This window comes from Diprion similis, chromosome 12 (genome assembly GCF_021155765.1).
Source record: "Diprion similis isolate iyDipSimi1 chromosome 12, iyDipSimi1.1, whole genome shotgun sequence".
In the NCBI taxonomy this organism is placed as follows: domain Eukaryota; kingdom Metazoa; phylum Arthropoda; class Insecta; order Hymenoptera; family Diprionidae; genus Diprion; species Diprion similis.
The window spans coordinates 14,514,448-14,540,656 of NC_060116.1; the positions used below are offsets into that span (position 1 = coordinate 14,514,448).

Below are 26,209 nucleotides of genomic sequence, written 5' to 3' on the forward strand. Positions count from 1 at the left end.
GCAGAACTTTACGGGCCAAAGTTTGGCGCTTGGTGCTTACATACATAGGATGAGTTCATAAGTGGCCACAAACATGTGGCGTGTGAGTGTGACAGCCGCGATTTGCTGTACACATAGGCGAGCAAAATAGCAGGTATATATACATACGTGCAATAAAGGGGGGGCCGCAGAGAGACGGTATAATTTAATTAAACGTTTACAGGCGTATCTCGAAACGTATACGTAGGTTAATTACCTCGGTATCCGGATACGCCGGATGTGTGTTGAGTTTTCAAGCCATGTTGAGCAAAAAGAGTTTTCGTTCAATTTCTCTTTGCGAGAAAATTAATATGAATAAAACATATATATATATATATGAATAAGTTAACAATGAAATGAAGAAAAATCTCAAAACTTCACATGGTTTGAATTTGAGAATTTACGTAGGAATCACGCTTTTCCAATCTTGAAAAAAAGTTCCTCGTCCTCAAGGAAATTTCAACCCTCATGCGATATATGAAAATGGCGATTACCAGGGATCACCGAGGGGGAAAATTCGGATGAAGGAAACGGGAGAGATCAATTGCCCAATCGCTGAAGGCAAGAATATGCTCTTTGACGTGGCTCGATCGAGCTTGTATAGGTACAAGGTACCCATTCCGGCCCTTCCAGTTTCCTGCCCTCTCAATTCATCCTCGATACTACTACAGCCACCCTCACGTAAGTGATTGTCTTTTTAGTCGAACGAACGATTTTACAACACGACTAAGAGATTTCCTTTACCTTTAGTTTTTATTTTCATTTTTCGCAATTTTTCATTCAAATTCGAACCTACTTTTTTTTTTTTTTTTTTTTTTTTTTTTTTTTAATTCATCGTCAACTCAGACTCTTGGCAATATAATTACATACCTAATATGGTTAAACGTGAGGGTCGTTCTAGCAAAGCAAAAAAAGCAAAAAAAAAAAAAAGGTTTCCCCTCTGAATAGAGCGGAAGTGGTTCGATGGCCAATTGCAGTGGGTGGAAGATCCGGTTTTCTCGTTGTACGCCAACTGCCACGGGGTGTGAGGTAAGTGCCAGTAGAGGGATTTGTTCCAGACTGCATTACGCCGACCTCAAGTACGGTTCGAGCATCTCCTCTGGTACCTTTTACCTATATACATATATAGTAAGGACTAAATGCCAAACGCGACATTCGTTTTGCTCACTGTGCTCACGCAGTAACGAAAGAGGAAAGTCAGGTTTATGAGCTCTCAAAACCGGCATCAAAGAATTAGCCATAACACTCCGTCCAACGAAGGAATAAGGACGCGTTTGTTACCATCGTTTGATCAATCCAAAGCGAATAGTCGAGTTTATTTTGTTCGTTTTTTTATCAAGCAGATTGGTGGGACAGAAATCGATACTCTTTATTAATTCTATCAAGCGATAATTGTGTCTCGATTATAATTATTAACCAAATTATTATTGATGTATTAGTGAGGCACGAGGATATCTTCGAACAGAACAGGAATGCAAATCACTGAAATTGTAAGCAAAAGCGTATTGACGTCGATACTTCGCGTCAAATCGTTTTTGAATGTGCTTAAAATCCAGCGGAAATTCGTTCGATTTCACTCTCCGATGGCTCATTTCAGTTCAAAGGCAGAATTTCGAGCTCACTTTGTTTCAAGGGTAAGTACACAGCAAGTGTTATTCTGTATTCCGGTTTAGCTGTTGGTACTTGTGTAGTATATTACGAATATCCTTTGAAATATTCAACGGGGTTCGTAAATACAACCGGTATACATACCTGCACGTGTATAATACGGTTAAAAATGTTTGTTAAAAAGTAAAAGTAGAATTTCATATAAATTTTGTTGGTATATTTGATGAAAAAAATTGAAATTTGTTAATCCTTGTGGCAAAAATACGCGACTGTTTTTTCAAGGTATACTTTCAACTCGTCGTATAAGCACAGTTTATTTGTTAATTTGATAAATTTTTTTTAAACACACTGTTTGGGTGCAATTGTGTGTGTTTAGCATTAAACACGTTAGAGTGAATTTCCAGAAAAGGCCTCGACACGCTCGCTCGGGGGTGCTTGAGACAAAAGTGGCTAAACTGGGAAGGACAATCGTGCGAAAGACAGTATAATGTTGCTACTGCTGCTGCTGTTGTCCGGGGGTTTTGAAATATTCAGGACTTTTCTCAGAGCTGAATTTTTTCCTCCGTTGAAAAAATGGGGAAAGAAATACAATGAAAGAGTAGAAAAAACGGTTCAAGAAAAAGAAAAGGGAAAACGTCTCCTTTGTCACGGAGATTTACATCCGGGCGGGCGAACTCGAAGGGTGAAAAAAAAAAATAAATAAAAAAAAAAAAAAATTACGTAAAACGTTTCCTTAAACTCGAAACTCGTGAGATAGAAATTTTATTATCCTGTTTAGAAGTCGGTACACGTTAGTTATACCGAAAAATTTGGAATTTCTCTTTACGGTTACCGAAAGTAGACTTTTCCGAAATAATTAAACGAGAATGTATAACAGAAAAATAATTCATTCTGAGGCGTAGCTTTTGAAATGTTCAGAAAATTGTCGTTTTGACTTTGATTCACGGGGTGCTGAGTATGAATAAGTTGAAAAAGTTGAGAATCGAACCCCGAACACGTTTAGAGACCGATGAATACACGAAAGAGAAAAAAAGTGGGGGTATTGAAATTTTAACGAGGGAGCCGTCGATTTTCGCCGAGGATTGAAGCTCAGAGGCGTGAGCATTGTATTTTAGATCGGAAACCATTACAGAAGTTCTAAAAGTTCGGTAAATCAATCATACGAAGAAAAATTTTACGAATTAAATAACGAGTAAAATAACTCCCCTGAAATTAAGGGGACGAAATCGGATATTTTTTTTCAAAATCAGTAATCAAACCGAGAGGTAGGAAAATAGATTGAAATTTTCTAAACATCGTATCGAGATACGAAGGAACGTGAAAAACTGTGCATTTAAAATCGACAGAAAATCGATTTGAAAATATTAAGGCAACGCAACAAATTTAACGAGCCTCTATTATTCGTCATGCAGTGCCAGTCTGCGAATTTAGGCAAGCTAATATTTGATTCTCTGCAGTATGAGTAACGGCGAGTAATGTCGATGACGTGACCATTCGAATTTAAGAAATGGAAGAAGCGAGGGGGGGACTCGGGTTTACCGATATAGCTCTGCACGTGTCGGAATTGTTAATAGCGAAAGAAATCTAGGGGGCATTGAACAGCCTTAACCTGGAGCATTTTTATGTAACAAAATTATACACCTACAATGAAAAAAACTTTGAAAAACTTCAAAATATCGGCAAAAAATTTTCTTCCTTACCGTATTGCAAGAGTGAATATTTTTGAGTTTAAGGGGCTTCGAATAATAATCAAGGAGGGAGGCCAAGTGGAAAAATTTTTGCGACGTTTTTTCCTTTCTTGGTTTAGAAGGATCTGCGACGTGAGAACTTTTCCTCAACAAAATATTGCAAACGGAATGTTGTTTAAAAAATTGGAAGCCACAGCGGGTCAAGTTCAAGTCCGCAGTTGACTACGTGCTTTCAGCACGCGCACGACTGAAAGTCAGGGTTAAAAACAGTGCATACAGAAACGGCCGAAATACTCAGAGTTAATTATAGTCACTGCACGGCACGACGACGAAAACAGCTCTGCAGGAACATCGGCAGCGGTGCGGCGGTTGAGTCAGTCCGAAGAATGCTCGTCAAATAAAAATGATCACCCTGCGTTCCCGAGAGCTGTATAAACCGCCTCGTCGCCTACGTGCCTAATTAGAGCTTTCGAGAATTTCAGCTTTCAGGAGCTTTTCGACGCGTAGGCGTAAGGAAAACCCAGTTTAGTCTAGCTGTCCTCAAAACTGTTTCCGCACTTGTTTAGTTCTACACTACATATGTGAGGCCAAAATTGATAAATACTTGATTTTTTTTTACATTAATTATATACTAGTAAATAATATTTAATTTTTATCCAAAATTTCCCTGTACTACTAAATTTTTCTTTTTTTCTTTAATTTATTATATTATAATTATACAACAATGATAATAAATTGATATGAATAAAAATTTTATTAATCATTATATATATATATATATATATATATATATATTCGACACCGTCATTTATGTATTTTTCAAGAGATCATTGTTCCTTAAGAACGTTATAATTATTACGACTATATCGCAATAAGATTAAACTTCAGTAAGAATTTTTAGCAAACCAATTTCTTGAATGAGATTTCTTTGACCAAAACTGCCGATTGCGTTTTTATTAGGAAAAGCTAGACTGATTGAAGTTTAAATTTCGATCTGGGTTAGCCATTTTTTTCATCTCTTTGTAACTTTGGTATTTTTTTAATTTAATGCTCCTTGACGAAATTCAATCTTCAACGATCAAAAGACCGAGAGTGACTTTGATTTCAATTTATTGCATTGCAATATTCTTTTGTTTCTCTCTTTATCCAATTACGTTCCGAATTCCATTCATTATTCGCAATTGCAAAATGAATTTACACTATCGTAAGTTCGCGTATAGCGGTGTGTGAAAATAGGATAATAAATTTTTCAAATAACGTTAACTCTAGATCAGAAAATTCGATAAGCGGGGCTAAATTCGTATCCTTATCTGCGATCCTCGTAGGCGTACATCCTTGCAATTTCACGGCTCAATTACGTCGTCTATCGAAGATGAGGAGAAGAACAGGGAGAGAGAAAAATGAGAGTGAACACGAGGCAGGGGGAGAATTTTTGTGTATTCACTCCCTCGTCAATCGATCATTTTCACCATATCGCCGAGGGAGATCCCGTTCAGCAGGAAAAGCGGAGAAAAAAAGAAGGATGAAGGAATAACGGGCGCCTGGCTACGGCGGCAATTCAAGATAGGCGAGTCCTGCCGAAGGTCCTGCAACTACGCTGCAGGATTCAATCGATTTCCGCACAACCAAGGCGTTCCCGGTTTCCCCCCTCCTCCCATCCACCCGTCTACCCCTTTCCTTCAGTGACGTAGCGAATTCTATACGAGACTTTCGCAATTCAATCTCTTTCGCAGTTCTCCTGCAGTAAAACCTCGTTGAGGTTAATTTCAGAGTTTTAGAAGTTTTTCCCCAGCGAGAAAAACACTTTCAATCCCAGGGAAGAAGAACGAAGTGGAAGAAGTCACGTGTGGAATACGATTATTAGTATTTTCAACAAAATCAAGAATTCAGAACCGAATGAATTGCAAGTGGATTTCATTTTTCATTAATTTCTCAAATTGGTTAAAATATTTTATCACCTCTTTTTCAAAATCATACAACATACGTGAAAAAAGTTCCTTATATATACAGAATATTTCGGTTAATTTTCCATCATCGGATTAATTTCGTAATTCTCTGCACGCCGAATTACGAATGAAAAGAAAAAAAAACCGAAACAAATTACGATCGGAAATCCGAAACAACATCAACCCTTCCCGCAGTTGATACGCAAAAAATAAAAATTTTTTTTGCTTATAACAGAATAGGGGAAATAATTGTGCAACGGTGCGTCGGAGCAGAGAATGAAAGCTGAGTCGAGAGCTAGAGACGAAAAGAGAAAAAGAGAGAGGAAGATAGAAAGAGAAAGAGAAAGGGTGGGAGGAGGGAATTTCTCATCGAAAATATTCGCCATTTTAATCCGTAAAACTCCTTTGATGAAAAAGCTTCACTGATCCCGCGGGACTTCCGGATGGCTAGACATACGTGTATATATATATCTAACATCCGATATTTGGGCAGATTCTCCATTTTCGTTTCAATTTGTTTTTGGTTGTCTTTTTTTTTATTTTTTTTAATACCATTGATTGTTCAGTCGTTTGTAAAAAAAAAAAAAACATATTTTTACCAAATTTGATTTTTCATCGCGAATTTATGTAGCCAATTTCAGTTCGACAGCGAATCGTATATCCTTCGGAGCAATAAATCCACGTCCGTGAACATAAATATACACCGCGTAGGCATATTTTTTGGGGGAAGAAAAAAGTCTTGGTACCTAAATCCGCTCCGCAAGATTTTTCCTCATTTTTTAAAAACTCTAAAATCGATGATTTACGACCGTTAAATTTATACGCGACGTTGCGTTTAATAATAAGAAAATTTAGATAAGTGATTTCCTCAACAAATCTTCAAAGTAGAATGTTATATATCGTCATGTATTGACGAATGTGTTATAAAAAGAGAGAATAAACAAACGCTTCAAATTTTTCCAACAATTCAAAATCTAGAATTCTTAATATCTTCATCATTTTACATTATAATTATAAAATCAAACTATATATATATTATTCCAGAAACAAAGACGGAGATTAATTTTCTTATTGAAACCATATTTCGTTATGCTTCTTACGTACAATTTGAAAATTTTCCAGGTAAGTATACAATCTTGAAGATATAAATAAATTCAGCCCCTGCTTCTTATCCTCGAGTTGAAATATTCCCGGGATGATGAGGGTTAAAAAATATAGTAACAAAACGTTCAATCTTCTCGTCCACGACATGAAAATATAAAAATAAAAAAAAATACAACAATTTATTTTCCTCCCTAACAGAAGATTCTTTGAACCCGCAGCCGTTCAAAAAAAAAAAAAAATCACATTCCCAAAGAACCCTGAATCGTATCTTAAACTTTTCAACACATGATACAGAACAGCATCGATCCTCAAGAGATTTAAAAAAAATACATAGGCTATATACAATATCTACACGCAAAAATACGCGACAATGTCTAATGCTCCATCGGTATAACTCAACTCGCATTTTCTCAAGCCAACTTTAGAAGATGGAGAGAAAGCGTCGACCGAACGAATGAAAGCTTCGAGCTTTCGGATCAGCGGGGTTCGCGGGGGTAAAAGTTTTCTTACTCGCTTCGGATATTCGACACACACACACACACACGTGCTTGACATTTTATGAAGAGGGAGGATGTCACACACAGAATTTAACCCCTGGAGGGACAACTTTTTTCATTCTCTCCCTTATTTTTCATTTTCTATTTCTTCTCCTTACTATAGAGGGATCGTCTTTTAGCTGCAGGTTGACATGTTGCGGTTCTTTATTTATTCAGACCATTTATCTTATTTTATCTCCATTTTATCCATCCTCAAAATTTTTGTCACCCAGTTTAAATCGAAAGTGACTTCAGAAAAATTGTGAAACTCACGACAAGACTGATTCGTAAGTGAAAAGAATCGTTTCTGCGTTTTGGGTCAATAAAAATTGAAAAAAAAAAAAAAAATTTCTTTTAAAAACCAACCATCTACAAAGTATATGACATTCTTATGCGTTCGTGGACGATCGTAATCAATTCTATATCGATAATAAAATTGTAACGGGTATAATAAAGAAGGAGAAGAATAAGAGGAATAAGCGAATCGTATCGACAATTCGTTCGCCATGAGGGGGAAGGATTCGAAGGCCGCAGGATTGGCTCCTGCAATGAATCATTTTTAGGGGTTCTTACGTAAGCCCGATAAATTCGTACCTATTGCACGTAGACGGCGTTATAATTTCCAGCGATCTATTATTGTAAGGGAGGGTCGTGCATAGTAGGGTCGCGACGTTGTTCAGGTGGAAGTTTCCCGACGAGCCTTTAATCCCCGACGACGATGCGAAACGAATTTCGAATTATTATAGTTAATTAATCATGCGCTCAATCGGCCGATTATTGTATGTACATATTGTATGACAACCGATCGATTCGATATTACGTCTACCCGTTAATTTCATCCCTCACCGGCTCCTCATTAATCCTTCAGCAAGAATTACCCCATAAATTGCACGATTTATACAGTGAAGACCGAATTCGCATTCGAATAAATTATATACAACACTGTGCTGAACCTGTATAACCTATTAAATTAATCAAAGTATATTTAACCGCATTAGTTTGATAATATTTCTTCCTTGCTTATTCATTTTTCCAATAAATAATTTGTGTACACAAAGCTTAATATTATCGGAATAGAATTTATCGATAACCTGCCAGTTCGCTATATATGTCTTTGCAAAAAAAGTATTTGACACGTAAACGGAATAACAAGATTAATAATAAAAATAATAACAACAACAAAAATACTAACAATATTCAAACAAACGAATAGATAATTAAATCTCGAATGCTGCGGATAGACGAAGACGTTATCAGGAATATATTAAACGCCTGTCGTCTCAGGCTTCAGGTATGCATGCAATCGAGTCAGGCGAAATGGTATCATGTAAATAAGATAAATATATTTATATAACATCACTTGCTGCTGCAGTAATAACGTATTGCGTAAATTCCATTTACTTATATGTCGTGTGAGAAATAAATGCAGCGATGGATCCTGTTTGGGTCAATTTTACAGGATTAAATAGGTTCCGGAAGATCGTTGGAGATCGGAGAAAGAAAAAAGAATGCGAGAAAAATATGGAAGGATGAAATAAGAAAACCACCACCATTTCTAAAAGGTATAATGTAAGCTCGGAGCGCGCCTTAATTGCAATCTAAAATCAGCCCCGACCGAATCACCAATTATTATGCATAATACATCTGATCGGCTGCTCGAATCAGGCCTTTTAAAACTCGTAAGCGAGTATAGAAGTTGGTACTGAAGATATGTAATAAAGATAATCCGCCCCCGCTTTACGTTGGGAATTTATTAAACCGCATTTACCATGTTATACAAGAAATCAAGATGGATTAAATCTACTCGAAAGATCACAACTTGTAGAATAGATCATTTGCGACGATTAATTTCAACAGGGAATAATATGTTCGATAAAAAAAAAAAACCTTTTCTTTTTACAAATCATTTTTTTCGAACAGTTTTTAGAGTTTTTCGAAGTGTCATAAATTCATGCCTTTCAACCGTGTAATTGAATCTAAAGACTAATCGAGAATTCCGTCAGCAGCGGAATCTCGCACGTTTTTTCACGCTCGAGGGAGAAGGAAAAAAAAAAAATTCCCTAACAACTGCATCGTCGAAATGAAAAATTAAAAACAGAGAGAGCAGGATATTAATCAGGGAATAGATTAACGAAGAACGAGCTGAAACCGTTTGCAAAATGAATTTGGAAAGGCGGAGGCTAATCCCTTGAGTAGCTGGGTGTTGGAGAATTTAAACGATTAAGATTCCTCCCTCTCTCTCTCTCTCTCTCTTTCATTCACTTTCTCTCTCACATATTCTTCGCTGCTGTCTTGCATTGTTAAAGGTGCACAGGCATAATTATATCTTATCTATAGACAGAATTAAAGATGCTTTCTACGATATGACGTAATGCGTCAAATATATATTTTTTTATTATTAGCAGATTTATTATTTTTAAATCTGCTTTGAGAAGAAGAAAAATGAGAAGAAGAAGAAAGAAAAAAAAGACCAAAGAAGCAAACCTTGACAAAATTCATCTTTCGTTCGAGCCAACTTCCTCTACAAATTTCTCACAAAGTATCGAGATCCGGGGACGGAATATAAGAAGATAAGCAAAGTAAACGAGCGCAATAAAAGTGTGAAAGGGTAAAAATCGTATCGGAGAAGACGATGTATAAAATACTTTCTCGAGACGTTTTTCCCTAGTCGCTGAATTACGGTATCACCGTATAAATAGTCCTATCCAATGAAATGAAAAAAGAAGAATAAGGAGAGAGCGTCATTTCACGGGTCGTTTAAATCGAAAAACGATAAGTCAATCGAGTATCAAATCCCGAAGCCCGTTTCGAATTTTCCTCCAAATTCCTGTGTAGCCGTAAGTTATAATCTTTGATACAAGTATAGCATAGTTTTCATCTGACATTTTTACAATTATATGTATATCTATACAATAAGTATAATATAACCAGGCGTTTAGAAAAATGCAACTAAACATAACGTTCCCAGCAGATTCATTTTATCTTTGCGTTATTTTTTACATTTCTATTACCAAATATGACACAAATTATTGTAATTTTAACATTCAAATTACCACATCAACATTTAATTTGCACTTTGTAATTTTTTTTTTTTTTTTCACCTACAGTAATCAATTAAAAAATTGTTAAATCAACCCAAAAAATTTTAGTGAACCTGCTGAGACGTTTGTTTTTTTTTTTTTTTTTTTTTTTCTTCACCCGTGCACAGCAGAAATTTTTTCTCTTTAATATATGTTATTTCATTCATAACTATAGGTGGGAAAATTTTTTCTACCAAGGAAAAATCGAATAATAAAGAAAAAAAAACCGATCGATTCTATTCGCACATTGTGCATACAGAGTACATGACACGTATATGAATTATACGCAACACATATGTATGTATGTGTGTAATATCGGTCACTATCCGAGGCGGCCAATCTCATCAATCAATTTAAATTGCCCAGCTCATACTGTATGTACTTGCAGTATACCGTGTATACATATATTATCTATGTATGTACCATTAGTATATAGGCCATGTGCATAGATGATCAGGGTAAACAGGATTTCGTGAAAATTCGCAATGTCAAAAGCGTTATAAAATCCTGCGAACGTGTGTTTGATTGTGCAAAAATCGTGCAGGACTTATGAGATGTGATGCATGTCCAGAACAATGGCCAAGATCAGGAGCGAGGAATACGGATCGAGATGAAAAGCTAAGTTCCGGCGAAGCGACAGTTTTCTTCGCGGTGTCTGAGGGGAATATTGATCCTTGTAGTCGACGCCGCGTGTAGAGAGAGATAGAGAGAGAGAGAGAGAGAGAGAGAGAAGGTTCCGTTCAGGGTGCGCATGCCGTCTGCGAATTTCAGCGACGTCGGCACCTGCAGGAGGTCCAACATAGCCGAAGAAGGTCCTCGACGATGCCAAAATGATATATAATTGGTGGGGGGAAAAAAAAAACAAAATCTCACGATGTGGCAGAATCAGGATTCGAGAAGCCTGAGAAGAAAAACCCGCGGTGCCGACAAAAAATGCGTGAGAAATTTGTCAGGTGTACGGTGGTACTGCGGTGAAAAAAAAAAAAAAAAAAAACACGTCGAAACGAAAAAATAAAGAAACCATCATCCGAGGCTTGTAATCGATAACCGAATTCGGTCGCGAATATTACATTGATTTGATGACTATTGTTTTTTTTATTTTTCTTGCCTTTTTTTTCTTCTTTCAAGCAAAATATTTGCTCGTCGACATTGTATATGAAAGAAAAAAAAAAACCCATAATTTTAAACGACATGAATTTGCTATCGAAATGCGGTTTAGTTGTTGGTGATCATAACAATGCCTAGTTAATTTTGGTCGTAAATTGATTCTATGAAAATTATTCACGGCAATGATTTTCGATAGGGTATAATAAATATTATATTCTGAAAGAGAGGGTTCCTTTAATATTTATTACAGTCACGGAGCAGCCTGTATTGATTTCACATTATTTGGTGCCTGAGATGGTTTTTCGATCAATTTTACACTTTCGAAAACAATTAAATTTCATGTGATTTGTAGGTAATGAATTTACGAACAAAATTAGCTATTACGATTTTTTTTATAAATACAATAATAATCTGTGGTACAGTTTTCATTCGAACGTTTCTTCAGACGTTTGAAAATTTTTTCAGAATTAAGAAAAAAATTTAACCAACGAGGAAAGAAGCTTTTAAGACGTTTCCAGAGGCTCTTACATCGTACTTGGAATATAAGTAAAAAAAAATTTAAGCTTCTCTACAAAGGGACATGAGAGTCAAAAATTCATAAAAAACTTATAATGTCTGGCGCAGGTTTTGCAGAGGAATAAAATGAAAAAGAAAAGAAAAGAAAAAAGGTAAAGCCTACGACGGATATATTTCATTGCATAGAAGAAAAATAAAATCGTTTCATCAAGAAACGGCTCATGCGGTTCTCAAAGTTGCGTGAGACTCGAGTATATCGATAAGCTTCATTCTGCTAAAGCACGATGCTCGTAATTGTCACGTTTATCAATGAGTTTATAAGCATGGCCGCCGCAAATCTGATTTCTATGTGTACATATAAACAACAGTTTTCATTTAATTAACAGTCACGAAGGGTGTGTACCTAAGTTATACGAAAATAACGATCTTCGAGATCGAAAGAAGGGGTTGAAAAAATTGACGGAACATAAAATGATTAATCAACAACTGAAAAACTGCAGAGGCGAAAGATAACTGATTCCAAGCCATGTAATGCAAGATAAGCGCAATGTTATTATTATTATTATTATTATTATTATCATTATTATTATTATTATAAACCATAAATCCGACGTTCGATAATCTTGATGTGTGAATTACGGTTTGTTAATAAATAGATTAGAGAATTTGAAGCGAGATCCGTTCGCCTTGCAAATTTATACACACGACTCATCGAATTCTCGCGAGAATTATTTCGTCACTTAGATATTTTGAGACGATGAGACACGTAGACGCAGCTTGATCGCGTGAAATCATTTTTTAACATAATATTATCTATGACTCTGCGGGAAAAACGGTGGAAATTTTTGTTATTGGCATGAAAAATTTGGACATCTGTGTACTGAAAAAAAAGAAGAAATAAATATGTTATAAAATAATCAAATCTTAATATTTTTTTCCCCTCTTTTCAAATGGTAAACAAAATATGAAGCGGTTACTCAAGATCGAAGAAAACTAAACAAAAAAAATTAAAAATTTTCCTTTCATGGTAAAAGATTTAATTACGTGAACATATAATGAGGACGGAATCGTTTGTTGATAATAATAATAATCGTCAATCGTCGAATATCGTTAACGAATTGAAACTCAAGTAACAAAAGCTTGCTTTCGAAATACCGTCTGAATCAGCGATTCTTGTCACTACATCGATATAAAAACTCAGTTTCGCCGGAGAATATGAATCACAAGGCGACTCTGAATCCTCATAATTGTACGAAATTGAAATTGGATAATAATAACCCTTAAAATAGAATCCGTACAGAGATTCGAATCTCTGTATAAGCTTTTCGTGGGGGAAATATTAAGCAGAGCTTGCAAGAAAGAAGAAAAGAAAATCCAATTGCGATTATACCATACCGTTGCGTATAAATATAACCCGATATCGCCAAACGGTCGATCAAAACTTTCCGCAAAGTGGTGCAGCAGTAGAAGCAGATTCGATTCGAACCAGCCGAAGTTCATTCATCTTAAAGGCATTCGACCATCCAGCCTTCTTCGTCTTTTGTATTTACAGTTCTAGCGGTTGTTCATACTCCGTTATATATATATGTATATAATATTCGCAAATGTCAAAGGTTAGTACAATTCTCATACTCGCTGAAATAAATCGAACGCAGAACATTTTTTTCAAAAAACAGACATTCTTGTATCCTCATGTACTTGCAAAAAGAATATTTTCTCACATTATCAAGTCTGTGTATCATTTTGTAATATTACCAATTTTTTTTTTTTTTTTTTTTTTTTTTGCAACGATGTAGGAAAAAAATCGTTAATCGTTATCTTTTCTTCGAACAATATCGTGCAATCGTTAGGTGAAAATTGAAAAAGAAAAGGATGAGTGAAAATCAAATTTTGCAACACATCGAAATCGTTTTCTTCTGCGTGTCTATAAAAACGTCACCCCTGACATCATTCTTCAATCCAGAGAGCGCAATAAAGCCGTCTTAAACGTTTCGCAGCGATGTTTGAACGCGACGAGAAAACGAGAGCGAGAGAGAGAGAGAGAGAGAGAGAGAGAGAGAGAGTTAGCAAATAAATTGTAAATGCCTGGAGAAAAGTTTACAAAAAGCAAAGAATACTCGAGTCGTTATAGTATTCCGTGTGAAGTGCAGTGTACATATGATAATCCGTCGACGTGATAAAATATTGAAGACGTATAATTTTAAGGGCGGCGTCAGCCGACGGAAGACGTGTCGAAGAAAGATGGCGTCGAGTCTCGAGTCGTCAGCTGCGGTCCGGGGTGCGATGGTCTAGCTAGCCGCAGGGTCTTTCCGTCTGTGAGGTCTATAAATACAAACGGTGCACCGCATTTGAGGCCTTGCAGAGGGTCGCGGCTTCGGGTCACAACCCTGAAGCTTGAAACGCACGCAGTGCATCTAAGAGCGAGCGCAAAGGAAGGGAAGAGGAGAGGAGAGAAGAGAGGATAAGAGGAGGCAGAAGCTACGCTGGGACAAATAGAGAAAATCTTCCATGTATCGCTAAATTTACTCCGCAAATATCCGCCACGTCCCTCCGTTTTGGCTCTTCTTCTTTTCCTTCCTCTGCTTCTTGTTCTTGGAGTTCTTCGGAAGAGCGAAAGAGAGAGAGAGAGAGAGAGAGAGAGAGAAGCCCTGAGAATTTTTATTATTTCGTTTCTTCTTCTTCTTCTTTTTCTTCTTATTTTCAGTTGCGAAAACGTATAGTTTTGCACGTTTTTCGTATCTCGCGCAGCTACACGAAGCCGATTTCTATACTCAGCGAAATTCCGCGACGAAAATTTTCGCAACTCCGGTGAATATTGTTAAGCCGAGCGATTATACGTGTGTCGTATAAGTTGCCTACTGCGGAAAATACCGCAATGCGGGATAAACCTGGCGACGGGACGCGGGTATAAAACCCTGAAGCGTCGTCGTTATTCGGACGTAAAACGATCAGTCGACACGCTCGAAGCCGCGTGCATGCCGACTGAAAGGTATACTATAATAGGGATAAAATTGAACAGATTCTAATTTCTAATTTTCTCGTAAAAACGTGAATCTGCAAAGGCCATTTGCGGACTATTCGAAAGCAGGACCAGAGGGCGAAAGAAATAGTAAAAAAAAAAAGGAAATAACGAGTGAGACCTACCCTAACCTGCAGTGTTAAAAAAAAGTTGCAATGAAAGTAAAGAAAAATATTTCTGTCAAAATTTGAAGTAAAAATTTTAATCCGGTCACGATTTTGGAAAGCATACCGAGGCATGATGACAAACAACTTTTGCAACTTGACTTGCAGATTTCAAGGCTGCACCTGTTGTAATTATTGTATAATACACGCGGGGAACGAATACCTGGAAGGGTGCTGATTCTGCAAAAGCTAAGAATTGTGACGGATACTCGATCACATGTCGTGAATTAGATGTCACAATCACGTTTAAAAGGATTAAAAACGTAACGAGTATTATATTTATTATACATGTAACTCCGACGTAGGCTTTGGTGAATTAAAGTGAAGTTTCTGTTTCAGAAATCCACTTACATACAATCGCATAATCACATATTATTTCTTCTTCGAAAATATAGTTCATTTTGAAAAACATTTCTATCCCTAAAACTAAAAATGCGACTCGAAAATTGATGATATATACATATATAGATATAAGTTTCGACAGAAAGCGAAATCATAAAAATGTCTGAACCAGAAGATATTTTTTGATCGATTTACACCGCCAATCGCAAGCTCGCAAAAATAAAGAAAAATCAACAAACAATTTCTGCCGAAGATTAAATTCGAGTTTAAATTTTTTCCTACTATTGGCAAGCTCGTTACCGTGTCATCGAACCGCTGCACCGTGTTCGCGTGTTATATAAAATTCGGATGGATTAATTGCAGATGTAGATAGCCGAGTATCGACTAGCTGCTTAGTTACCTGCAGCCAATGACGCAATTTCGTTTTTCGATTTGTTTCAAGTTTCAAGATACAATATGTTGTATAAAGTACTATGTTATATGTAACATATAATCGGCAAATATATAGTCAATAACTTAATGCGCGATAAGGGAAATATTATTGTCGCAGACGCAGCCGGGACTTCAGTAGAGAGATATTTGCACAAACCGGCAATATCAATAATAATATTGCACGCCTGTAATGAAGATAAGCGACAACTGATACGCTGCGATAAATTCGCCTCACCTAATCGATTACACCGGAATTCGAAGCCACCCGTCCGGGTCTAAGATATTCAAATATCATTACTTTCTTCCTCCTATGTCTATTACACAGACTTTTGTTGGACCGATTCCAGCGTTTCGAGAATCGAGAAATGCCAAAACAGTCAGATAAATTGCGTCATCTTTTCAACGTGATGCAATATTTTACTTTCTTATTTTATCTTATTCCTAACTAAAGTAAGTTTTTCCAACTCTTAAGACCCTCGGGTTTCCTGACAACAAAGAAGCTACTTTACATTGTCACGTGAAAAAGGATATCGAATCTTAAAAATTGTCGAAAAAACCTTTGAAAATCCAACCTCACTGTCACAATTTAATCTCAATTTTTTGTCGCTTTCGCAATATCTTCAATTTTTACCAACCTTTAATTTACAAAAATTGTCTCAATTCACCCTGTTCCACGTTATTATCACCCGGATGATCGTTCTTGCGTAAATAAGTACACAAGCAAATAACCCCGGCAAAAAGAATGAAGACCGAAAAAAGATAAACGAGGGTTAAGCTTCGCCGGGACAATTTAATCCGCACGAATTAGAGCCTCACAATTATCTTATGTAAATATATTCGTTACAACAAATTATACTGCAAATGTAAACTAATACATAAATATTACAAGTGAAATTATCGGTGTAAAAAATTGGCTGTAAAATATTGCCTATCGATTAAAGTTGACGATTTGTTCCTTGTAGAAATATTTCTACTCACCTTTCGCAAGACGGTTGATGATCAAATCCTTGTGTTGTGCGGTGTGCGGTTCCGGCAAAACCACGAGGAGGTAGCAGCCGCTCAGGGGCGAAGGCGGGGGGTGGATTTGGGCCCCGGTCTGCGTCGTGCCGGCGCTTTGCTCGCCCCCGGGAGTCGATTCGCCGCCTCCCCCTCCCCCCTCGCCGGCAGGCTCCCCCGTGCTCATGCCTGAGGGATTTCAAACATTTCGTTGTCGTTAATAAATTTACCCTGCGTTAAAGAGGTATTTACACATGTAGGTGTGTTATAAATTATTTGAACGATCCTTGGAAATATAAAAGAGTTGTAATCAGCGAGGCTGGGATACTAAAATTATTGCAAGAATATTCCGAACTGCAAGAATTTTTGGAGTGGGGCGGGAAATTTCAAAATGTAAGAATTATTGAGAGAATATTGAGAGATGGAATAATCATTTAGATAATATTTTGAAATCTAAGAATTATACCGAGTAGAATCATTGGGAAAATATTATGAGATGCAAAGATATATTTGTGAAGATAATTTGGCGCATGTTTGAAAAAAAAGTTAGCATTAATCGTGAATATTTTATACCTGACAAATTTCGAATGCTAATATGTTTCACAACCTTAAAGATGTTCATCGATCAAACGCGTGGAATCAAGTTTTTTTTTCCGTCGCGGGATGTTTCGAATAGAGTTCTCAGATATCTTGACAGAAAAAAGCTCAGGGGTTGAAAAACTGAATGGTTGTTTTATAAGTTCGGCAGTTTGATCGATATTCACTCGCACGTTGTAAAAATAATCTATCTATATATATGTATATATTTCCGAATGTGATGTCCCGTGGAAGAATTGCATCGCGATCCTTGATCAGGTATATTTAATTTTTACATCCTTGTTAGTCCAACATTTTTCCCAACTGAGCAACAACGCATTTGCAAATATACAACGATTATTCTTAATAAATTGACAGAGCGGAAGATAAATAATTTGTATATCTGTGAATGATGAAACAAAAGTCAGGCTATAACTAAGCCGGTGAATTTATATAAAAATATAGATCGTAAATTTGATAATTTTGCAAGTAAATTACATAACGAACGATCAATCCTCACACGTGTCAATATATATATAGGTATATATCGGTACTCAATGCAGTATCAACAAAAATCAAGTATAAGCTATTCCCGAAATCTTTGGCGAAGACTTTATAAACTCAGTTGAAACGTTTAAAAATACGAATCTAAGATCACAGTTAAAAAAAAAAAAAAATATCTATATATATAAAAAAAAAAGAAAGAAGAAACACCCACACGCGTGATAATTCGTCAACAAAACGATCTATACAGCATAATAAAATAACGAAAAGAAAGTAAACGAAAGAGCGTTTAAAAATCGAGGTAAAACGGTTTGCCGCATGACGATGACCGAAACTCTGCAGCAGCAGCCGCATGCAGCGTATAAGGCGTGTAGCGGTAGGTATTTCACGAACCTTCTATCGATCCCCGGAAGACGTTAGCTGCAACGTGAATACGTCTACGACTTTAATGACCTGCATTGAAAAATAATACCGCACCGCGATACAACGACGTTGCCAATAAAAAAACAAAAAAAAAGATACAAGCGCGAGTCGCATATCGCGTAAGAAGGGTGCGTGGTGAAGGGGGAGGTGGGGGAAGTGGAACGAAAAAAAATGAGTATAACGAAAAACCTCCTCCTCCTTTTTTTTTTGAGGTCTGCGTCAAAGTAACGATCATTCGTTGTAATGCCTCTGTAATACCTCTACGTACGTACGTAGAGCGTGTAACGCGGGGCAGAATAAGAGCTTCGATGCACGTTCTGTGTGAGAAACGTGATGACGGCGTGACAAGCCGGCCGGCATGGCAACCGTCGAGTAGTAAAAGCCGGACGAATCGGCCAGGCAGCAAGCAGGTGAGGCTGACCGACGAGCTTTTATCACTGCACAGCAGGGCGAAGCGCGTCAGCTCTTCCAGTGAGTAGAAAAAGCGAGCCGACGTGCGACGAGTAGATAGAAATTAAGCTCAGCGAGTAGACGCGCGTCCGTTAGAGATTTACGAGGAGATTTTTAAGCCGGGAGGAGAATGAAAATAAGAAGATGTTATACGGGGAGACTCGGAAGTTAAAACGAGGAATGAAAGTAGGATGAGAAGCTTTCGTCTGATGGAAGATGAACCGGCGATTGTCTGGCTTCGCTTCGCGTCGAAAGGTTGTTACGCGAAGAAACGCGATGAGTAAAATACACCGGAAGTGAAGTATGATTTACGAGTTTGGTAGTAGATTTTTTGTAGTTTTTTTACGTTTCTTGTCGTGAAGAAATTTCATTATCGTACCACTGGAAGACGAAACGTTTCGATTATCTTGGTTTTCAGAATTCACATGCCCGCCTCCCTCTCTTCACCCCTCCCAAGAAAAAAACCGATCAAGACTCGCCCGGAATTTTATTGGCGATAATTGAGAAGGTATTTGGCGCGATGAGATTTTGATAAAAATAGAAAAATGACGACGATTTTGTGTGCATACAGCATATGTGTCGTGTATGCGGAACGTGTAGCCCGATTGTGAGGCACCGCTAGAGAAAGAAGTACCTCGTCAATTTCAAAATGGCGACCGTGTCTATGGTGGAGAAAAAAAATTTCAGAAGAAAATACCTCGTCGACGATCGATCGATTTACCGCGAAATTCTCTATTCTGAGTATCGTTTGTTTGAAATAATTGACGCAAGGTTTAAATTGTTATATTCGTAGCGATGATAATCCGCGGTTCTTATATTCAAGTTGAAATTTATTCTTCAGGAGTAAAAAACCCTCTCGTAGTGAGATGCGATATCGTTACGGCAATGCGGCAAAATTTATACGCCTCACACAGAGGCTCTGGTAGATAAAATTCTGATTATACAACAAAGAATATTGCTATTCGTTGGTGGATTTAGAAAGTCTGCAGTGTTGAGAGAAAAAGAAGAAGAAGAAGAAGAAGAACTAATTTTCTACAGACCTCATACTTTATTTCTGTCAGTTATTCTATACCTATTTCTGCAGTTAAACGTCGCACGGATGTCAATGTAAATGAGAAAAAGAGCAAGCAATGCGTGCTGCGGAAAGAAGAAGTAGAAACGACGATCTGCGACGATTTTTTGGTTGCGAAGAACTACGTGCCGGTGCTGAGTTCACAGTGACTAATGTAAGAAGCCGGCGAGCAGAAAGATGCGGATATTATCGGTTGATCCTTGACAGGAGAGAATGTCGATGTGACTAACCTGGTCCTTTCGGGTGCCCAGCGTATCCTTGGCAGGTTCAAACGAAGGTCCTTATGCTGCGACGGCACCGGTTTAAACTTGAACTAAACGATTTCGATTCGTCCTCTTCCTTTCGCTCTTTCAACGTATCTGTCGTCCGATCCTTTCGGCCTCGTTGCTGTCGAATTTTGTATGAACGAAGCGATCGATCGGGGTTTCAAAAACTAGTTTTTTCTTCCTCTCTCTCTCTCTTTTTTTCTATCTTCGAAAACTGCGAGTAAAATTCGAAGGCCCGGCCCTCGTCCGTCGACAGTTCGAGGCCGTCTGCGTCTCCCCTGTCCCTCTTTTCCGTCCTTCCCTCCCTCTTTCTGTCCCTCTCTGTCTATCTATATATCCCTCCGTCCGTCCGTCCGTCCGTCCGCCCAACCAACCGCCTCGATCAACTCCTCGTCTATCACGGTATCAGCAACAGCAGCAGCACCAGCAGCACCAGCAGCGCGGTTGTGAGCTGCCGTCTGTCTGACAGCGAGCAACTTCTGCAGCTGAGAGCTCGCTGTTCTGCGTCCCGCGCCTTCCTCCTCCACCCCCACCCCCACCCCCACCCCCGCCTCGCACCGATTCCTTCCTTCCTTCCCTCGTTCGGCCCCTCAAAACGCCCTCGGCTCTCTTGACACGCGCAGAATATCCTCGCGAGACTCCCCCACCAGCTTGGTCAATTCGAATGCGAACCCGCGAAATCCGCCTTCCGGATTCACGGGTTTCGGGCTTTGCACGTTTTTGCAACCTCGGCGTGACCTCGAATTTTCTAAATAAAATGAGAAAATGCTGTTTTTTTTTTACAATTTTAATTCGTGGACAGAATGTTTAAACGCACCGAAATCCAAATGTGAGAAAGTCAGATTTTATGAAAGGCAAAATGTAAAATTGTCAGATCTATGGCGATTTTATACGTCTTATATCCTTATTCATTCTCGCAAATCTGTATTCCGAATTTTATATATATTTAGACGATCTACATTTTGTAATTCTGGAAAACAAACTTTTTTTCGAAAAATTTCACACCATTACCTTTCTATTGATTTCTAATTCGTTGTCAGTACTTTTCGCGAAACGTCAACTATCCTCATGTTATACAAATAGCCTATATATTTTCATACTAAATACAGTTTCGCAATTTTCTCAATTTCTCTATATACTTGCTTATTCATTTGTTTTTTCTACTGTTAATAGACCGATTTAGAACGTGACTATCTTACATTCGTCTAATTTTTACAACACATGTTTCCAATGTCACAAGTTTGAGCATAATCGCAATTTTGACTTGACTCTGAATTTTCTTCACTAAAATTTTATGAAAGTTGAAATGAAAGAATATATATTTTTTTTTTTTTTTAGTCAACTTCATAGTAAATTAGAAAGTTATTTAATTTACAATATATATATAAATCTATAATAAAAAATGAATATCAAAGAAAATCTGAGAGGGATTTATTTCGTTTTTCTTAAAAAAAAAATAAAGTCTCTGCCAAAGAAATTTCCTAAACTAGAAAAACTATGAACATTAAAAATTCGTAAAAACTTGTTCACTAATCTAAAATTCAAGACCAAAACGTTCCTACGATCATGAAAAGCCAAAAAGAGGATCAACGTTCGCCCCTGGGAGTCCACATCCACCCCTGCCGCCAGTTGCGCGCATGATTCGCGTTCCACCCCTCTAGTCACGTGAATTTCTGGTTAAAACGTTCACCCTACGTGTTTAATTTCGTTAAAAAGTATCGACGATCGCAGTCGCTTCTCCGTATAACGAAATTAAGACCCAAAAAACGACACTTGAAAATGGGGTGTCCGATATTTTTTGCGACGTTTCTTTTTTCCGAGTCACTGCGCCACCGAGCTTTGAGCTACGTCGTACTTCCGGTAAACCCCCTCCCCTCCCACCCCCCCTGATTCTGCCTGAACGCAGTGCTGGTATTGACCGCGCTACTAACCGTGCGGAATACATTCGTCCGGAATTATTCATCCCCCAGTGGACGTTCAGCGACGTATTCCGCCGACACCATGAGCCTATTTTATGGCTCAGATAGTACAACGATTTTGTATATGAGGGTAGCTCGGACAGAGGATGCTTCTCGTTTTGAATAAGAATTATTTTTTGTTTTTTTTCTGCTTTCCTTCTATTGAGTTGAAATGAATAAATTTTATACCCTTAACTTCCGCGATTTTATTTCTCATCTCTAAGCGAGATTTCGATGCGGAAGAATTGCTTTTCGTGACGAGCTCTGCTGACAGATTCCATTGGAATTTCGTCACTGTTAAAGCTGCCTGATCTGACGGCGGACTGAGGTTCAATCTCCACGAAGGCGTTCTGAGTTATTCACACGCCTAATAACTTCCAAGGCCCCCTTGACAAACGTCGCTCAACGTCAACGATTGCTTAGTTCGCGTTTTACCCGAAACTGGACGAATTGGTTAACTGCTTTATTCGCAATATACCTTTATTGATTGGATAAAACGATTTTTTTTTTTTTTCAAACTTGGCGATTTTTAAATCAATACTTTTGGTAATTTTGTATTATGAAATGAATATTTGTAGATTATCATCTAATTCCTGGGTTACGGATGATTTTCGTACAGAAAGAAGTTTGAATGGCGATTTTTTTTATTTCAAATTATCTTCAGATTGTAAAAGATCTGGAAAATTCATTCGATCTCACTCCACGGTTATTGTTATTACAATTTTTAATTTTTTTTATTCAACCAACAATTTTTTACGAATTCAATTAATTTATGATAAAATTGTTATTTCAATGGTTAATTTAACATTGATATTTGTTGAAAAATCAAATATTGAAGTAACGATTCTACCAACGTGATACGAGAAAAAGTATCTCACATACTAGTGGATTAGTAGATAATACGGTATTCTGTATAAAACAATTAATTTAAAACGAGTAATCGAGTCCGAACTCTTGTTTACGAGTTTGATAGATTTTTGTCAATTACATTTAGGTATGAGAAAACATTGTAAAAATCCCGTGGTAAAATTAAAAAACAAAAAAAAAAATGATTTTTGACTCGACGAGCTCCTTAAAATCTGTGCAAAATTTTTTCTCTCTCAATCGAATTCAAAATATCCCATGTAACGTAGTATTTCAAATCTTTAGATAACGTTGAAGAATTGTTCCTTGTTTAATTATAGAAAATAAGAATACAGAGATAGGCATAATATGTAAATTTAATCAAGTGTTCTAGATTCAACGGTACAACAGCAGCTCAAGTGTGAAACGTTTATCGGACCGAAAAATCTACTGCACGAGTATATGTAACACGACACATATCCGTCTCGATCAGAGCGTGATAGGGATAATTAAATAATTAAATTGCAATTAAAGACGTGTCGAATATCTATCGAAGTGTAACGGGATTCGAAATTTCTTTTATAGCGTTCCAGATTATGAGGTGTTTGTAAAATAAATAATATTCTAATTTCCATGCTCGATTCTGTTTTCTCCATAAAAGTTTTTTTAGATTTGCCAGTAATTTTTGCAACTCGAGTACATCGTCGTGACGGCGTGACCTTCTGCTTTTTCAACATCCCTTAAACCCGCTGCAGCCGATATTCACTCGATCATGCGAACTTGATCTTTGAACTCTCTGGAACTTATGGCGAAACTTTGATGGACGAGGAAAATTGCGCGGTATAAATGTGACGTAGTATATGGGGTAAACGTATAATAGATTTGGGTATAGAAAAATCAGCGTGGCTTGTGTAATAAAAGTTGGTGAAAAAAAAAAAAAAAAAAAAGATCGCAGTTTCTCTCAAAACGGTAAAATAGCTCTAAGATATATGTTAGATTTTAAATTACTCCGAAAGATACGCTTTAATGTTAACTATTTTCAAATATCTGAATCGTCTACGGTACGTAAAAAATACCTTCTTTTTCTCCAAATGTCATCTGCTGGTCTTTGTCCAAGAAATTAGAGACTGCAGAGAGGAGGATAAAAATTTGACTATAAATTATGAGTACATTGGCAGAGAAAGAGAAAAAAAAAAAAAGGAATCAATGAAATCCAAGGATGAAATCTTAGAGTAGTGACGTAATAAAGTGTATAATAAATCTCTAAAAGCCGTATATAATTTACAACTCGGAACAAGTCGATTATTATACGATAATAAATCATCCGCATGATGACGTAGACTGTAAACTATACGTAGAATTGAATAATTCGTGTTTCGCTATTGTGTTCGAAGAATTAGGAGAACTGTTAAAAAAAAAAAAAGGAATGGAAAAACAATATCTTCAACAATATTGATTTGGTAAATCGCAGACGAAACAAGACTTCAAATATACTTACAAAATGCCTCGCAATATCTACTGCAATGCAACGTTTGTGGGTCGCTTTGAATGTGTGTTTGTGTGTACATTTCGAGCTTTGAGAGTTCGGGCGAATTGGAAGGGAAATAAAGAACAGAATAATATGTACATACCTGTGTACGTACCTGTCAAAACGCCTTTAGCAAACATTTCTGAACCTACTACACGTTTCAGCGAGTGAAAATTTGTATATATGTATATATATATATATATATATATATATATATATATATGCATGTGAACAGCGAAAGTAAATGACGTACAACGAATATGTGTAGCATGAAACGAGAACCAAGAAAGTGTACGTATCCTGTTACAATATATTTTTTTTTCGCAGTTTTTCGGGGTAACGTATAAAGAAAAGAAGCAGGAAAAAAAAAACACAAGTGAAAATATCTCGTTACTCAAAATATTTGAAATAATTGTGTTAAACACTAATGCCTAAAATGTTTAAAACCTTACATTTAAGCTTAAATTGAAGAGAAATTATAATTTATGTTATCTTGTTTATTTTTTTTTTTTTTGTTCTGTTTCAATCGTTTTCACGAGTTTAAAATTTCCCTGGAACGCAATTTGTTAGTACTTCAAAGGATAGAAACGGAGATGAATAGTGACGGGATGAAAAATAAAAATAAAAAAATAAATAACGAGAATTAATTAATGAAAAAGTTTTACATATCCGAAAGGTTCGTGAGTCCTTTTAAAGAATTACAACCAGCGAGTGAAATAAGATGTGTTATACACGGAAGAGAAATAGTGATGATAATAATAAGACTTTTTTACGCAAACCGCGGCTGGAAGCTCGTTTGTGCCTACTTATCCCGCCCCCGTTACAAGGGGAGCTTTCGTTGGTCGTTTGGACCGCGAATTAGTGGTTGAAAGTATAACGCGGGTGTGCCGAGAAGAGGAACTCGTATATACTTAACTATAACACGAGTACTTGATATCCACTTCGGTGATTCAGGGGTTGATTCTTTGTTTTGTTTATGTTTTTCAATTTTTACACAGCAACGCCGTGACAAGACGAGACGTAATAATTGAGAAAAAAGAGCATTTCGTGTTTTAAGTTGTTAAATGAAGCGAAATTCACCGATTCGTAAGAACGCAAGGAATTTTGAGCTTAAAACGATTAATCAGGCTGCGCCAAAAGAAAAAAAAAAAAAAGACGGCGTTGCGGAATCTTTTTTGAACCTCCGCAATTCGAATCCCCGCCAAATTACATTGGCGAGTTGACAACGGATGTCGTGTCTGGCAGAATATATATATCTACGATTTAACGGAAAAACGTTGCAACCTATCGATAATAAATTCGGCAATTAAAAGCTCCTATTTTTCTACGACTTGACGTGAAATTGAAATTATAGTAAAATCGAAATTGCTATCGTGATTTTGAAAAATTGCCGCGAGAATTGTCGGCACGAAATTTTTCCCCAACTTTTACTGTCCTTAAATTAAAAATTAATGAAAGAAAAGTCAAAATTAATATCAACAGGTTATAGATTTTCTGCTTAGAAACGATGTAAATAAAATATTCCTTGTATATCACGTGCAAAAATAAAGCACATTACAAGATATGTGATAGAGAACAAAAACGCTTTCGATGGAATAAAACGAAGGCCAAACCTGCGTGTGTATATATATATATATATATACGATAAAGCTGCGGTGAAAATAACGTTTAAAAGTGAATGTCCGAATTTTTTATCGATCCAGCTGTTTATTCTTCCTAGTATTTCAGTTTTGAAATTCGTTTACAAATTTGTTACTGCCTTTAAGTAATCGTTATCGCTTTATACCTGTACACACGTGCATCGGCTTACCGTATATTAGTAAAAACCGATTCCCAGTAATAAAAAAAAAAAAAAAAAAAAAAAAAAACGCAAAGATCTTTGCGCATACAGATTAGATCACGACGACGACGGCGAGATGCGTTGAAAGTTTCAATAAATCGTCCCCCTCGCATACATAATTATAATAACAATCCATTGGCGTTGAGCATACGGGAACTTGACTGACGGGTTGACCGCCGCTACTACCGCTGTT

At 37.0% G+C, this 26,209-nt stretch overlaps 1 protein-coding gene across 1 annotated transcript in view; it reads right to left on the reverse strand.

Annotated features, from left to right (window-relative positions):
• LOC124413094 (microtubule-associated protein futsch-like) overlaps positions 1-20,320 on the reverse strand; it is a 69,409-nt gene extending 49,089 nt beyond the window's left edge. The window contains exons 1-2 of the mRNA XM_046893454.1: positions 19,812-20,320; positions 16,539-16,745 (exon numbers count right to left, since the gene is read on the reverse strand). Of these exons, the coding sequence (XP_046749410.1) occupies positions 16,539-16,743 (205 nt within the window). The 5' untranslated portion in view covers positions 16,744-16,745; positions 19,812-20,320. The remainder of the gene's footprint in view (positions 1-16,538; positions 16,746-19,811) is intronic.
• Between the last annotated feature and the right edge of the window lie 5,889 nt (positions 20,321-26,209).